The 15,666-nt window shown below is 47.6% G+C and overlaps 2 protein-coding genes and 1 non-coding gene across 4 annotated transcripts in view; 1 reads left to right on the forward strand and 2 right to left on the reverse strand.

Moving 5' to 3' along the window:
• The window catches only part of MTF1 (metal regulatory transcription factor 1), a 42,419-nt gene extending 40,775 nt beyond the window's left edge, over window positions 1-1,644 (reverse strand). For both annotated transcript variants that reach the window (XM_041738309.1, XM_041738308.1), the window contains exon 1: window positions 1,536-1,644. The gene's annotated coding sequence lies outside the window, so the exon portion shown is untranslated. The remainder of the gene's footprint in view (window positions 1-1,535) is intronic.
• Window positions 1,645-3,543: 1,899 nt separating this feature from the next.
• INPP5B (inositol polyphosphate-5-phosphatase B) overlaps window positions 3,544-15,666 on the reverse strand; it is a 51,528-nt gene continuing 39,405 nt past the window's right edge. The window contains 10 exon segments of the mRNA XM_041738507.1: window positions 3,544-4,394; window positions 4,665-4,776; window positions 5,840-5,967; window positions 6,339-6,423; window positions 7,849-7,962; window positions 9,090-9,325; window positions 10,159-10,321; window positions 11,252-11,362; window positions 13,267-13,402; window positions 14,416-14,525. Of these exon segments, the coding sequence (XP_041594441.1) occupies window positions 4,279-4,394; window positions 4,665-4,776; window positions 5,840-5,967; window positions 6,339-6,423; window positions 7,849-7,962; window positions 9,090-9,325; window positions 10,159-10,321; window positions 11,252-11,362; window positions 13,267-13,402; window positions 14,416-14,525 (1,311 nt within the window). The 3' untranslated portion in view covers window positions 3,544-4,278.
• On the forward strand, window positions 6,994-7,101 carry LOC121481745. Its single transcript, XR_005985402.1, has one exon. It is a non-coding gene; the product is annotated as a U6 spliceosomal RNA (small nuclear RNA).

A 15,666-nucleotide genomic window follows, 5' to 3' on the forward strand; every position in this document is an offset into this window, starting at 1 on the left:
GAATTTTGGAGGCAGGGTCACCTACCCACAGATCCCGGCTTTGCCACTGAATAGTTGGGTAACTTTCCTGTGCTCCGTTTTTGTTTTTGTTCTTGTTTTTTTATGGGTAAGGTGAGACTGGTAGTTCCTTCTCTCAAAAGTTGTTACAGAGTAAAAGAGATAATGTACATTAAAGCACAGTGTCTCATTATAATTGGGAAAACAAGAGTGAATTCATTCCCTCCTTCCTAAAACAAATGTTTCAGTTTGAAGGGGGGAGGGAGGGCGCTGATCCCCACTCAGAGGTATCCAATGAAGAACATTTCATCTATTTCTCTTATAAAGCAACGTGGTGCCCCCTAAGTACCTGTGCTTGGGGCAGCCCTGGCGGCTCAGAGATTGAGTGTCTGCCTTTGGCCCAGGGCGTGATCCTGGAGTCCCAGGATCGAGTCCCCCATCGGGGTCCCTGCATGGAGCCTGCTTCTCCCTCTGTCTGTGTCTCTGCGTCTCTCTCTCTCTGATGAATAAATAAATAAAATCTTTAAAAAAAAAAAAAAAAGAAAGAAAGAAAGAAAAAAAGAACCTGTGCTTGTATGGTGCGCTCTCTGCGGCGAGGGAACGGTGACTCTTGGGTTTGTTTCTCCTGCCCCCCTAGCACAGTACAATGACACCAAGAGTTCAGGAGATGTCAGCTAAATGAATGAAAAGACTGGCAAATACATCCTCTTGGGAAGATACACTCTCTGCCAAAGATACTTTCTCTTGGGGAAGAAGAAAAAAATAAAAATAAAATAAAAATAAAAAGCACCAAATTTTAAGCTTTCCTGTTCTGGATTAGTTCTTCTTCCCCTAGCTGCAAAACACACAGGTTCCAAAAAATCCGGGTCTGGCCGGCAGAAAAGCACTTAAAAAAATAATAATAACACATCACTTTTTAGCGTTCGGTCTGGCTTTTGCACTTTTCTTTCTCTTCTGCCCCTGGGTTAGGACGTAGTGGAGCGGCCACCCAGAGAGGCAGCCGCGGTGAGAGACAGGCCGAGGGATCAGATCCGGGAGGAACCGGCCCGACCCCTGGCTCTGGCTTACGCAACCCGGCAGATGCACATTTCGCTGCATCTGAGGAGCGATAAGAGCGCCGGGGGCCCCGCAGGGCTTCCCCGGCACCACCGGCGGCTAAGCGGAGACCAAGTGTCCGGAACAAACAAGACCAGGAGGCTTGAGGGTGGCACGGGAGGAGCACAAACGGAGCACCCTTGAGAGAAGGCTGGGAGAAGGAACCCGGCTGGGAGAGCGCCCAGCCCGGGGGGACACGGAAACCTCTGCGGACAGGCTGAGGGGGCTCCAAGCCGGGTGAAGAGGGGCAGGGTCCGGGTCTCCATGGAAACAGGGAAGGGGGGCTGGATACCCATCCCCATGGAAACGGAGGAGGGGTGGGGTCCCTATGGTGACCAGACTGGGGTCTCTCCTGGGAAATGCTTCAGGAGGGAGCCTAAGTCCCGCGCCCCGCCCCCCACGAAAAGCCCCCAGCCCAAGCCGCGTCTAGTTTCGCCTTTTACCTCCGCGGCTCCCGGCAACGGCGGCAGCGGCAGCTTCTCCCCTCCCCAGCGGCACCATGATTGCCCCCACCTTCCTCGAACGTCACTTCCGCTTCCGCTTTCCGGAGGAAGGAGGAGATACAGGCCCCGCCTTTCCCTGGCGCTCCTGGTTGGTCCAGGCGGCGAGGGGGCGGAGTTCGAGCCTCCAATCGGCGAGCAGGAGGGGCGGGGCGGGGCCGCGGGGCCGTCCCGCACGGAGGAGCGGCGGCCGGGGGTGCAGCCCGCGGGGCTCGGGGTGTCGGTTTGGGGCGGCCGGCGAGAGCCGCGGGTCCGAGCCCCCCTCCCCCCTCCCCCATCACCCATCACCCCCGTCAACGACTGGCGGGGGGGCGGCCGCAGCCGCAGCCGCAGCCGCAGCAGCCCGCTAGCCGTGCGCGGGCTCCGCGCTGCAGGGAGAGCCTGCGGGGCTGTGACCTTCCCCGCTCTGCTGCCGCGGCGGGCGGGGCGGGGCGGAGGCGGAGGGCGGGCTGCTCCCCGCGCCCGGGGCCGCCGCTTCCCGCGCTCGCTCGCCCGCTCTTCTGCCCGGGCCGTCGGCCCCAGCGGCCCCCTGCAGGGCTCCCGCGGGGCTCCCGCCGGCCGGTCGGCGCCACCTACTTGCCTTCCCCTGACCGTTCGCGCCGTCACCCTGCGGCCCCGCTTCCGAGTCCCGGTCCAGGCTGCCGGGGGCGCGGGGGGCGCGGGGGGCTCGGTGCCCCAGCGCCCGAGAAGCGACTTCGCGCGCGCTTTCCTTACTCTTTTTTTTTTTTTTTTAATGATTTGAGAGAATGCGACGGGGGGAGGGGCAGAGGGAAAGAATCTGGAGCCGACTCCGCGCCGACCCGACGGGAGCCCCTATAGGTCATGACCTGAGTGAGCCGAGACTCGGGGCCCAACCAACCGAGCCCCCCGGGCGCCCCCTCCTATCTTTTTAAAATACCTGTTATATCTGTTAGAACCTTCCAGCGGCTACCGCCTGACTTTCCCATAAGCTACTTAAAAAAAAAAAAAAAAAAAAGTTGGGGCAGCCCGGGTGGCTCAGGGGTTTATAGCATCTGTCTTCAGCCCAGGGCGTGACCCTGGAGACCTGGGATCGAGTCCCCCGTCGGGCTCCCTGCATGGAGCCTGCTTCTCCCTCTGCCTGTGTCTCTGTCTCTCTCTCTGTCTTTCATAAATGGATGAATAAAATCTTAAAAATAAATAAATTTTTAAATATTGCATTTATTTGGGAGAGGCACGAACAGGGGGAGGGGCAGGCTCCCCACTGAGCAGGGAGCCTGGTGTAGGGCTTGATCTCAGGACCCTGGGATCATGACCTGAGTTGCAGGCACAGGCCTAACCCACTGAGCCACCCCTCCCCCCCACCAAGAGCTCCACCATAAGCTACCTAAGAGTATCTATCCAGTGGGACAACTCCCAGAGACTACATCAGGGTCAGGCCTTTCAGGCCATGCCTATACATCTCTTGCTTGAAAACTCTGAATAGGGATGCCTGGGTGGCTCAGCGGTTAAGTATCTACCTTCCTGGCCCAGGAGGTGATGCTGGAGACCGGGGATCGAGTCCCATGTCTGGCTCCCTGCATGGAGCCTACTTCTCCCTCTGCCTGTGTCCCTGCCTCTCTCTCCCTCTGTCTCTCATGAATAAATAAATAAAATCTTTTAAAAGATTTAAAAGAAGGGCAGCCCAGGTGGCTCAGCAGTTTAGCACCTGCCTTCAGCCCGCAGTGTGATCCTGGAGATCCAGGATCGAGTTCCACGTCAGGCTCCCAGCATGGAGGCTGCTTCTCCCTCTGCCTTGTGTCTCTGACTCTCTCCCTCTCTCAAGAATAAATAAATAAAACCTTAAAAAAAAATAGAAAAGAAAAAGAAAACTGAATAGTGATTGTTACCCACCAAACTGCCAAGCAACTACCTCTACAGTCCCTGACCAGCTGCCCCAACACCACAAAAGGTCCAGCTGCCACCTCTTAAGACATAAAGACATGCAAATAACCAGTGTTAAAAATACATTTATCATTAAAATATATTACACATATGAGAGAGGGGATGCATCCTATACAGTTCGGAGGATTTGCTGATCCAGAAAAACCCACTTGTTTCACCAGAACACCACTTTCCTCAGTACCTTCGTTTTCAAGCCACAGTATTACTCTCTGAGGCTGAGTGGCCAGCTCCAGAGTTGTTGAGCCACCTCTGAGTAGGACGGGGGGTAGGGTTTGTATATACATATACATATGTCCTTAGAGCACTGGAAGCATCTAGGGTGGCTGTGACCTGTTTATCCAGCAGATTCTGCTTGCATCTTCTTGCTGTCCAGTTCATTCTCCCTTCAAGGCCCCAAAGTTTGTTCAAATATCTGGTCATGGGGAGCTCAGCCCAGGCTACAGGGAAGGCACTGACTATGCCCTGGAGGCAGGCTGAGTAAGCACAGGAAGTATTTATTTAAGCATCTTTAAAATTTAAAAAAATAGATCTGTGTTAAATAGCTAAAGTTGAACATTGACTGTCAGTTTTATTATGGTAGATTTCCCCCACGGCTTCCCAACTCAGAGTAGCAGGGATGTGACAGCCACAGTCAGGGGGTGGGGGATGTCTGGGCTCAGGAAACAGGCAGCTGCCACTTTTGCTTCCAAGGGGCCTCACGTCGTCTTATGGTAGTTCTTGATCTTAAACAGGTGGGGCTGGCAATTGGCTGCCTTGAGTAAAACAGGACAGGAGATAGAATGGCTCAGGGTGAGTTGCAGAGGAATAAGTGAATAAATTCTTGAGCCTTCTTCTTCTCTGCCATGTCAAGCTTTTGGTGACCAGCTGGGTTTCGAAGCAGTAAGCTGCCAAATATGCTGGCTGCAAGAAAAACACAGAAGACAAATGATTCAGCAAAAGCAGCACTACTTATTTTTGTGTTGAGTTGGGAGGAGTGCCCCAAAGCATTATTTTCTGCTTGAAAAAAACAAAAAAAACAAAACAAAACAAAAAAACATGTGAGGGTAAATTTGGCCCAGGACCGCAGATTTTAGTTCCACTTCAGTGGTCTTGGGACCTTCTTCAAGCACATTTCTCATAATGAGTCTCTCAGTTTGCAGAGATGCTTTCCACGGACGCTTGACTGCTTACCTAGAATATTCTCATCCAAATGATTTTTTGCTGATTTTTTCAGCAGTTCTCGCAAAAACGCCATCAAGTAATTGAAGACATTTTGGTGGAAAGTGGGGAGGGTAGAAATGACCTGAAAGAAGGAGAATCGGGATTTGTCTTTTCATTCATTCAGTCATTTGTCAGACATTTGCTATATTCCAGGAACTGAGTACATGATTCAAGGGTATGAGTAAGACTGTGCACAGGGAACCCTGAACACTCACCCCTTGGCACGAGTGTCAAAAGAGAAGCACAGATCAAGCACTATGTGAATTTAGATGGCAATATTCTAACCATGTGCTCTCAAAAGGTTTGTGGGAATAGAAGACACTTTAAGCCAGGTCTTGAATATAAGACAAGACTGGACTTGCCGAAGTAAGGACTAGGGTATTCAGAGCAAAAAGAAAGTATAAAAAAGGCAAGAGAAGGAAAACTGAGATAAGGGGAGAGATTGAGAAGTCAATTTTAGCAGAAGCACCACTGTTTGAACAGGTACTAAGCCTGGAGAGGTCGATCAGGCTAGAATTCAAGTACTCCAGCTCTCTGCATATCATCATTGCCACTTGGGAAACTTGTAGGAGATCTATTCCAAAAGAGATTCCGACTCAGTGGATGGGTGGTGAGGCTCTGGCACCTGTATTATTTACAAGCTTTCTAGATTATTCTGCTATATATGTGTGAACCACTAGACCAGACGGTTAAAAGTCTTGAATATTTGTTTAAGAAAATCATTAATTGGCAATAGAGAGCCGAGTGTGGCTTTTGACCAACAGTGACCGGACGAGAGCTTTAGAGCACGTGGTATGATGGCAGTATACAAAACAAATGAGCAGAGGGAGAGCCTGAGTGCGGGGCTTGGAACCAGGGTCAGTGGACGAGAGTGGAAAGAGAGTGAAAGATCAAGGGAACTGGGCATGCGGGAGGCAAGCAGAGGCCGACTCAGAAATGACTCAGGTTTCTGGGTTCAGTCACTGGAATTAAAGATGAAGCCATTAAAAGAAAAGAGGACATGAGAGGAAGAACAGGTTCGGGAAGGAAGGCTATGGAGTTGCTAGGACACTGTGTTTGAGGGACTGCGCCCACTTTGTTCCCTCAGGCCCCACAAGGCCCGAGGCTGCAACATGTGTAAATTAATGCTCAACGCTTCCCCTCACCTGTTTACTCGCTGTGTAGTTGCCAGAACACTCCAAGCAGTTATGGTAGGTGCTATAGCAGATGACAGGCTCTGGCAGGCTCTCCAGGAAAAGCAGCAAGGCTTCAGCTACGGAATGATTGCTGGCGGCTTTTGGCCCATCGTTAAGGAACTGGCGATGCCGAGCCATGGTTAGGAAAAGGCCCAGGAGCGAGCACATGCCAGAAGTGCCCTCTGCTCAGAGCCAGGATGCCAGCCTGACATGGTGAAGGGGCCAAGCTGTTTGTCAGCTTAGCTGGGCCCTCCTGAGTTCCTGCTACAGTGGCTGCTTAAAGTTGTAAAGTCTTCTCTATGCAAACTTTAAGTAAGAAAAATATGGTAGCTGAGGACACAAGATCTGATTTTGAGCCTTAAAATATTCTTTCTTTTCTCTCACCTCTTAATCATATTCACATGCATGCACATGCACACACACACACACACACACACACGTGCACATGCGCACAAACGTCTAAGGATACAGAGGGTTTCAATCATTCCAGTATCCAAACAGTCCCTGATATGCTCAAATTCCGACCTCAGGCCTGGCTGCTGAAACAGATCTTCCTGCAAAAAGAAAGAAAGTCACCAAATAGTTACATTCTCAGAAAATTAGCCATGATTTCCTGACCTAGAAATATGACCACCACCAAGGTGCAAATAGGGAGCAGCGTAGTGAGGCCTTGGAATCAACCTGGTAAACGATGTGATAGATGTAGGGCTGATGCAGCTAACTCACCTGGCAGGCCTTCCCAAGCATGCTCCCACGACAGGTCTTTCAAGTGATAAAACTGATTATAAAGCTACAGGTAGGGCCTACTGCTCATAACAATAAGGTAAACTTATAGCTATGTTTCCTGCAGTGTTATGGAGAGATTAACCAGGAAAAAAGCATGAGGAAAATACATCATTTATAAGATGGAGAAAGTTAAAAAGGCACCACCTTGCTTTGTGAAAACAAGGTTACAGCACTACAGGTATTTCCTTTGGTCCTAGCCTGCCTTATATTCGTTTGTTTTGTTAAATGACTTAACACCACATAACTGAATAATAATATTCTGTGTATTGCTCGTTACACTCGGGAGGAGCTCCACAGAGAAGGCTGATCATGGCATGGTACCTAAGAACGTGACCTCTGTGCTCACTTTGGTAGCACATGCATTAAAGTGAGAACGATACAGAGAAGATTAGCATGGCCCCTGAACAAGAATGTGACTTCTACAGCCAGACTCCCTGGGTTCTAATCCCCATCCTGCCCATTTATCAGCTTTGGGATCGTGACCAAGTTACTTGGCCTTCTGGACCTCGGGTTCTTCTTCATCTGAGGGCTATCGTGAGAACTAACTGAGGCAATGCTGCTAAACACTTAGAATAGTGTTTGATCCACTGTAGTAATACATGTAAGGGGGGGGGGGTTAGTAAAAAGAGACTGTCCTAAGAACGTACGTTGCTCCCAAGTGGTGGACTATAGTTTGTATTAGTCTCCCTACATGAATGAGTCAGTGAAGCAGACCAATCTGATCTCATGGAACTTGCCCAAATCACTCTAGAAATCAGGCCTCCTGACTCATGCCCTGGGGGCTCCATCTGGTCTCAGGCCTCAGTCTGGCTTATCAACAAGTTAGCCCCTCCCATTCCCAGAAACTGGCAAGAACTCCTCAAAAGGATAGCAGGCTGACATCCTGAGAGGAATCCGGATGTCTTTCTACTTGGGAGGACCCCAGGGGACAAGGGAGGGAACACGCTGTGCCACGAAGGCCATCCTCTGCAAGGCTGCTTCCCTTGCGGGTAATCAAGCACTGTATGTACCAGCAAGGTCTCATGGGGCTATGAAACTATGAACCTACCCCACACTCACTCCTTAGGGAAGAGATAGATTTCCATAGATTCCTTGAGGTTAAAGCTTCTTACTCCAAAAGTTCTTGAGGCTGATGCTCTTTCCCAAGGCAGCCTGGCATCAATCAAGTCTGACTGCTTTTAATCACCACCTACCTGCTGGACAGCATTCTGGTACAGGTAATCAACCATCATCCAGAGCTCTTTGGGGATTCCCAAGGGGTTCTCCAACTGGATCCCATCATCTTCAGTCTGTAGTGGCATCAGAGTCTGAAAAGCAATAAAAAGGATAGGAGCGCCTGGGTGGCTCAGCCGGTTAAGTGTCTGCCTTCCGCTCAGGTCATGGTCTCAGGGTCCTGGGATCGAGCTCTGAGCCTGCTGCTCCCTCTGCTCATGTTCATTCTCTCTCTATGTCAAGTAAATAAAATCTTAATTTAAAAAATAAAATTAAAAAATAAAAAGCATAACACAAAGGTCCACCGATGGAACTTCCAACAGGCTAGTTCCAGGAGAATACATGATAATGGGGGCAGCAAACCCATGGAGGAAGAGAAGCATTTCAAACCCCTAAGCAAACATTCCATAGGCAAAAAAATGAAATCAGGTGATTTCACAATCAAGGCACAAAAGGTGATTTTTGAGAATGAGGAATGGGTTATGGCAAGCAGTTTCAATAAATCAGATGAAATATGCATCATCTTCTTTGAAAAAATATCCTGCCAAGAGCAGAACCAGGGAGGGATGCCAAACTGGCTCAGCGGTTGAGCATCTGCCTTCAGCTCAGGGTATGATCCCAGGGTCCTGGGATCGAGTCCCAAATCGGGCTCCCCACAGGGAGCCTGCTTCTCCCTCTGCCTATGTCTCTGATGAATAAATAAATAAAATATTAAAAAAAAGAAAAGAGCAGAAACAGGGAGACAGTATGGACTAGTGGGGTAAGGACAGAGACTTGGGAGTCTTAGGAGTTCAAAAATCTGAATGCAGGCACCAGGTCCACTGTTAACTTACCATGTGACCTGTGACTAATCACACTCCTTACTGGGCCTCTGTTTTCATCTTATGTAATGGAGAGGGTAGAAATTAAGTCCCCAAATTAAAAAATGCATTGGAACGGGGAGAAATGCATGTTACGATAAATCTGCTCTAAAGTAGTCCTCTTGTATTCAAATTGTCTCTATAGGAGTCTTTTACATCTCAGAAAGTTTAGTTCAGGATGACAGATGCCCACGTGATGATTAAAACAAAAAAAGGAATAAAATCACGGGCCAGGGCAACTTCATATCTTAGTATCCATGGCTGAGTTTCTCTAATATACTATGTATGAAAGACTGAGAATATCTTGTTTCACTTGGTCGGCTGCTACCATTCTAGAAGCTTCCTTGTGGCATGTAACTCACCAGCTCTCTAATTGTTTCCAGGGGCAGGTCCAAGATCGGCTCCCTCATGTAGCACAATGTATGTATGGGAGATCCGAAACAGCTGGGCAGGTAATTCCCAGACACAGACAGAAAGTAATCCTTTCCCCTGTCCAGGTGCAAAACCAGAATGTCTTCAATTTTGTCTTCACCTGAGTTGAGCTTTGTAGCCGTGGTCTTATTTACAAATAGCTCCAATTCAATCTCAATGGCAGAGTCTGAAGAAAAACATTAAAAGTTAACATTGGCTGGTTGGAAGCCCAAGAGGAAAGAGGGAAAGAGGACAGCGGGAATGCGGAGCAGCCACGAAGGGCTGGGGAAGGGCATCAGAGGTGTCAGCCAACCAACACGTATGTATGTGCTCAGCACTCAGAGGACACACGAACAAGTTTCTAGTCCACGTGGAGATATGAAAACAACAAACAAAAACATGTGATGAGGCAACTGCTATGAAAATCAGGTACAAAGGAGCACAGCTCAAGTTACAATTATTAATACAATCAGAAGGCAGGGATCAAAGAGCTTGCCCTGGGCCAGGTCAGATAAAGACACCTGATCCAGGAGAAAATATAATGCAAGTGTCAGCCTATAAATTGTCCACAAAACAGGCTTCATCCCTCTGCCACACAGCACGACGCAGAGTGCAAAGGAGAAGTTAGGGGAAAGACATGAATGGTACATTCCAGGGCCGGATATAATCTCTGGATTACCACCCCGTTATCTTTCCCTATAAGAGCAGATGCGGGGACCTGATTATAGTGAGGCAGACAGTGAAAATGGGTCCTTCAAGAGCAGCACCTGCTTCCCAGTGGTCTTCCGTCTTCTCTTTCTGTGAAATTATGGAACATACACATGGCTGAGAAAGCTTTTCAAGCTGAACTCGTACCCTTTCCTGTTATATCTTAGTTGCGGACAGTTCGTCCAGAGGACTTTTAGAAGTTTCAATCAGACAACAAACAGTCAAACAAAAAAGCTTACTTTAGGAAAACAAGCAGTCAGGGTAGAGTGTTCCCCAAACCAGCAACCAGGGACCTGGAAACAGAGGCCTCACCTGGCAGGAGGAAGCCTCTGCTGGGGTTGGCATTCAGCCACTTCTTACAGTAAGACGCTTCATCAGGCTTGTTGATGAATTCAAACTGACAGGGTACTTGTCCATTATGGATAGTAAAGGACTGTACTTGCAACTGCATGTACTTCACATTCTGAAAACAGAACTGGGAACAAGCCCGGGACCAGTCAGACCAGTGCCCTCTTCTCGGCAACCCGCTCAGCCACCCCAACTGGGCAATCTTTGCCCTTTCCGGAAAGAAAATCAAGGACCACCTCTTTCAAATCATGATTCTGCTTTACGTATTTACCTGGGAGGCCACAGCTCCACTAAAGACCAGTGGTCTGTGTGGGTCTGTCTGGGTCTGTGTTTAACCCAGAAACCCAAAAACTTACATTGTTTTATAAATAAATTTCCTGAAGGATTCAAAATTCGAACCTTCTGTCTTCTATACACAAAGACCACTTCCAAAATACCCTTTACAAATTCCAGCCCCAAACATGAAGATGGAGCACATTAGGGCATTAAACAATACCCTCACCAGAAATCTCCGTTCTGACTTCTTGGAACTGTCCGTTCTAAGTGCTCCACGCTGTAGCTCTTCCACAAAAAGTCTTCAGCCCTAACTAGACTTCCCCCACCTGTGACCCATCCCTTTTCTACACCACCTTCCCTCCCACCAACACCTGTGTACCCACAAAATTCTAACTCAACTTCATCTTGGTCAAAGCAAAACATCCATAGGAAGACAAACCCCTGCAAGAATACATACCAGCTACACTGAAATCAAACAAAGCACTTTTTGGCTCATCTGTGCCATCATTTAAATCATGAATGGCCCACGTGTGGGTAAAACCTATGAGTCATACAGGTTAAAGGCTTCTGATTCAGACGATCAGAAGAACAGAATCCAAACCAGCCCCCTCCTGTCAGCTAACACAGCAGCCTCATTGTAACTAGAAGCGTCTGCCCGTCAAGAAGCCTGGAGTCCAGGGGTCAGACAGGTGGCTCCTGGATTTCTGAGGCCTCGCAGATGAGATCTGAGTTCTACAAATAGAAGAGCCTGTTGCTGATATCCTTAACATGTCCTTCCTACCTCTCGCTTAGAAAGGGACACAGAAGGAATGTTGGCATTTTCCATCTTGTCCAGGGAGCGAACAATCTCTTCCAGAGTCTTCCGGTAACGTTCTTCGTTGACCACCTTCACCTGGGAGGGAAACAGCAGAGCCTGAGTGCCTTCTGCCCATTTCCTCCTTTTCAGGAAAGAGGACATGCACAGGACGGGGCAAGAGCAGCTGATGGCAACACGGAAAGTGAAGACTAGATGGATTTAATTAGTCAACAAAGAACCCAGTTCACAACAGACCCAGAAGGGTCTCCAGAAGCAGAGTTTGTGATGAGGTTAACTGCAGAGAGAAGACGCAGGAGTGGAAGCCTGGCTGGCAGGTGTGGCAGGTCGCAGACCTAGGGCAGAATGATGCTCAGTGACAAGGTCTACTTTGCTTGCTGCTGTCAACGGGCCTGCAGCAAGAAACTTCTCTAGGGTTTGATTGAAAGTGGCATTTCTCAAGGTTTTGTAACCTGTGCTCCACTGGCCAAGATTTTTGTCAGGCTTTCCCTTATGTGTTGTGAATTATAAACACAATTTTTGTCACTTTCCAGTAATAAAACTCTGTAACACACATCAGGCTTTTGTCAAGCTATCCACAGCCTCACAGATTCTGATATGCCTTTACCTGAACCCTCGAGAATAGATAATATAAAGAAGCAGAAGTCACAGGGGAAGAGATAATAAAAAGATGTTCAACTTCACTAGCAAGCAGAGAAATGTTATCTAAAATAATGCAAGATCTCTTTCTTTTGGCTCACTGGGTTGGCAGAAATTTAAGACTAATAAAATCCAACATCAGCCAGGGTGTGGGAAATAAGCTCATATGGATTTGATAGAAGGAGGAAGAGGAGGGAGCTCTATCTTTACTGACATGGAAAGATCTCCTAAGACATAGTCAGTAGGGGGAAACAAAAGATGTTCTCTCAGAACACTATGCATAACATGATCTTTTACAAAAAGGGAAAATATCCTCTATGTTGTATACAGAATACGGACATGTTTATAAATGCAAAGAAAAAGTTGTGGAAAAGTTTTGGAAAGTTACAGTCCAAAAAGCAAAGGGGAACTTCCAAGGACACAGAAATATATCATAGAAGTACACCAAAATAATTATGAATTAAATTTAAGTTATAATGACTTTTTTGTTTTATCATTAAGAAACCTCCATGTCCAATGTGGGGCTCGAACTCACAACCTTAACATCAAGTCACATGCTCTACGGACTGAGCCAGCTGAGTGCCCCTAAAAACAATTTTTTTTAAAGATTGATGGACTGATTTGACAGAAAGAGAGAGAGAGCACAGGCAGGCGGAGCAGCAGACAGGAATGGAAGAGGCAGGCTCCCCACTAAGCAGACAGCCCAATGCAGGGCCCAATCCAGGACCTGAGCCAAAGCAGACACTTAACCAACTGAGCCACTCAAGCACCCCACCTAAAAACAATTTTTTTTAAGATTTTATTTATTTATTCATGACAGACATAGAGAGAGGCAGAGACAGAGGCAGAGGGAGAAGCAGGCTCCCTGCAGGTAGCCTGATGTGGGACTTGACCCTAGGACCCCGGGATCACACCCTGAGCGGAAGGTAGACACTCAACCGCTGAGCCACCCAGGCGTCCCTAAAAACAATTTTTAGGGCAGCCCGGATGGCTCAGTGGTTTAGCGCCGCCTTCGGCCCAGGGCCTGATCCTGGAGACCCAGGATCAAGTCCCACGTCGGGCTCCCTACATGGAGCCTGCCTCTCCCTCTGCCTGTGTCTCTGCCTCTCTTTCTCTCTCACTCTGTGTGTTTCATGAATAAATAATAAAATCCTTTAAGAAAATAAAAAAAAAACAATTTTTATTTATTTTTTTTTTATTTTTATTTTTTTTAAAAAAAACAATTTTTAAAAGCTTTCTCATATTCAGGTCAGAAGGAGGAGCTAAGAATGACAAGAGTGGTCTTGGTTATGAGAACCCTTTCTCCATAGAGTGCTCCTGATGGGTATCAGCTGCACACCTACCCCGATGTCAAACACTGAGCTGACAGGCTTGTGATCACTGGTCTTCAGGCCCATGTGGCTCTGGTAACTCAGCTGAGTGATGTTCTTCCCTTTCCAGAGAACCCGGTCACACCAGGCAGGAGCACGACACTTCTCGCTGAAATGCAAAGTCCACACTGGGGGCCTGCATAGGCATAGCAGAGCCCCCTGCCTGGCCAGCACCCTGGCTCAGCTGGAGAATGACAGGGGAGGGCCTTCAAGTCCATGCAGCCCCAGGGATCTGAGAAAGCACAGCAATTCGGGCCCACCAGGGGATAGCATGTGCTCTGTGGGTATCACCCAAAACAGCTGCATGGGCCCCAAGCCAAACACCGTTCAGAATGACTCTCTGCTCTTTACCCTCCTATGGGGATGAGACAAAAAAGGCAATCTGGGAGTAAGTACTCTGCAGTCCTTAAAAGATGGTGCTTGAAACAGGCTCTGAATTCCTACTGCTTCAGTTATAAGCTTGGTTTTATACTAGCCTGTTTGGGGGCCCTTTATCTTATTTTTTAATTTTATTTTTTAAGATTTTTTATTTTTAAATAATCTCTACCCTCAAATGTGGTGCTTGGAACTCACAACACCAAGGTCAAGAGTTGCATGGTCCACCTACTGAGCCAGCCAGGCACCCCTCGGAAGGCTCTTTAATTTTTGTGTGCCTTAGTTCCCCGATCTAAAAACTGAGGATAATAAATCATACCTCCAAAAATAAATTACAAAATAAATAAATAAATCATACCTCCTTCAGCTGGCTGCTGAGAAGATTTAGTGAGGTAACAGAAGTAAAGTGTATGAAATAACGTGAGGCCTACCACAAGCATTAATGAAACTGATAAACTCCTACGCGATGACCAAGTACAAGCTAAGCGGGTTGGAATCATCCTATCACCCTAAGCATAGCTGAAAAGTAAATTATTATAGAACAAAGGCTAAGGCAATAAAAAAAGAGACCACGTAGGAAGGCAGAGCTGATCAATGAGCAGATACTGACGGGAAATGTTTGACTAGAGTGCAAAACACGGGAAGTCACAGGAATCAAATCTCCTTCTTTAGGCCCGTGGGGACGAGTGCTTCCCTAAATTTCAGGGTTTCCATTTGCTCAGCTCCCTGAAGCAATCGCCTACCTACCTGGTATCCCAGTCATCGGAGCCAGTATCATACTTATAGGTTGGCTGGAACGTGAGCTCGCCTTCGGTGAAGCCTTCAAACACCGCCTTGGCAGCCACCTGGGTTTTCAGCTATACAAAAGGATGGAAGGAAGAGGGGGAAAAAAACTCACTTCAGAATAAAAAAGTCAAACCTGGAATTAGCAGAGGAAAGGAAATCAATCTGGAATCTGAACCCTAACCCAAAAAGAAAGGCCCATGAGAAAGCTATCCTGCAAGATCTTGAGAACTAAATCCTAGGAAGGGGAGCAAGTTGACCATCCTTTGGCCTGTTGTACAGTTTTTGGGGCTTTTATGAGGGCCTACCTACATCCAGGGGGCCTGAGTACCAACCTACTGAGATGTCCCTCAGAGGATCACGAACCGAAAGGCATAGACTTTTCCCTTCCAAGTATCAGATATTTCATCTGTGTAACACAGTTGTTCTCATTGTACGGAGAGAGAACTATACAGAAAAAGGTCTGGAAAGATACAGTCCAAAAAGCCAAGGGGAATTTCCGTGTATATAAAAATAAATACTAGAAGTGTACCCAAATGAGTATGAATTAAACAATTTTTTTACAAGATTTTATTTATTCATTCATGAGAGGCAGAGACACAGGCAGAAGGAGAAGCGGGCTGCCTGCGAGGAGCCAGATGCGGGACTTGATCCCAGGACCCGGAGATCACGACCTGAGCCGAAGGCAGATAGATGCTCGCCCACTGAGCCACCCGGTCATCCCTAAACAACTTTTCTAAAGGAGTTTGTCAAAAATAGGTAGATAGATAGATAGATAGATAGATAGATAGATAGATAGATAAATAAATAAATAAATAAGGAGTTTGTCAAATAAGTTATATGAACTATGGGAAGTTCTGTGCCTTGATTTCCCCCACTGGCAAATATTGTATTTGTAACAGAATCTGTCTCTCAAGACTGCTGGGAAGAACTGTCAACTTAGAATGGTGCCTGGCACATTCTGAGAATAGCCAGGATTCTTCCCACTGCACTCATTTGAGGAGTTCCTTTAAGATCACACTTGCGGCGAGATGAACAACCACAGGTGTTCCTGCCTCCTCCCTGGGGACCAAGCTTTGCCCTGCGTGGACTGATGAAGAACCATCAGCTAACCCCGGAGACAGGGAGTAGCCACTCAGGGCACAATAGTTGCCAAATTCCCCAAAATATGAATTCCTAAAGAAAAAAAACACTATTAAGGAAAAAGCCACAGAA

This window comes from Vulpes lagopus, chromosome 23, assembly GCF_018345385.1.
Source record: "Vulpes lagopus strain Blue_001 chromosome 23, ASM1834538v1, whole genome shotgun sequence".
NCBI lineage: Eukaryota > Metazoa > Chordata > Mammalia > Carnivora > Canidae > Vulpes > Vulpes lagopus.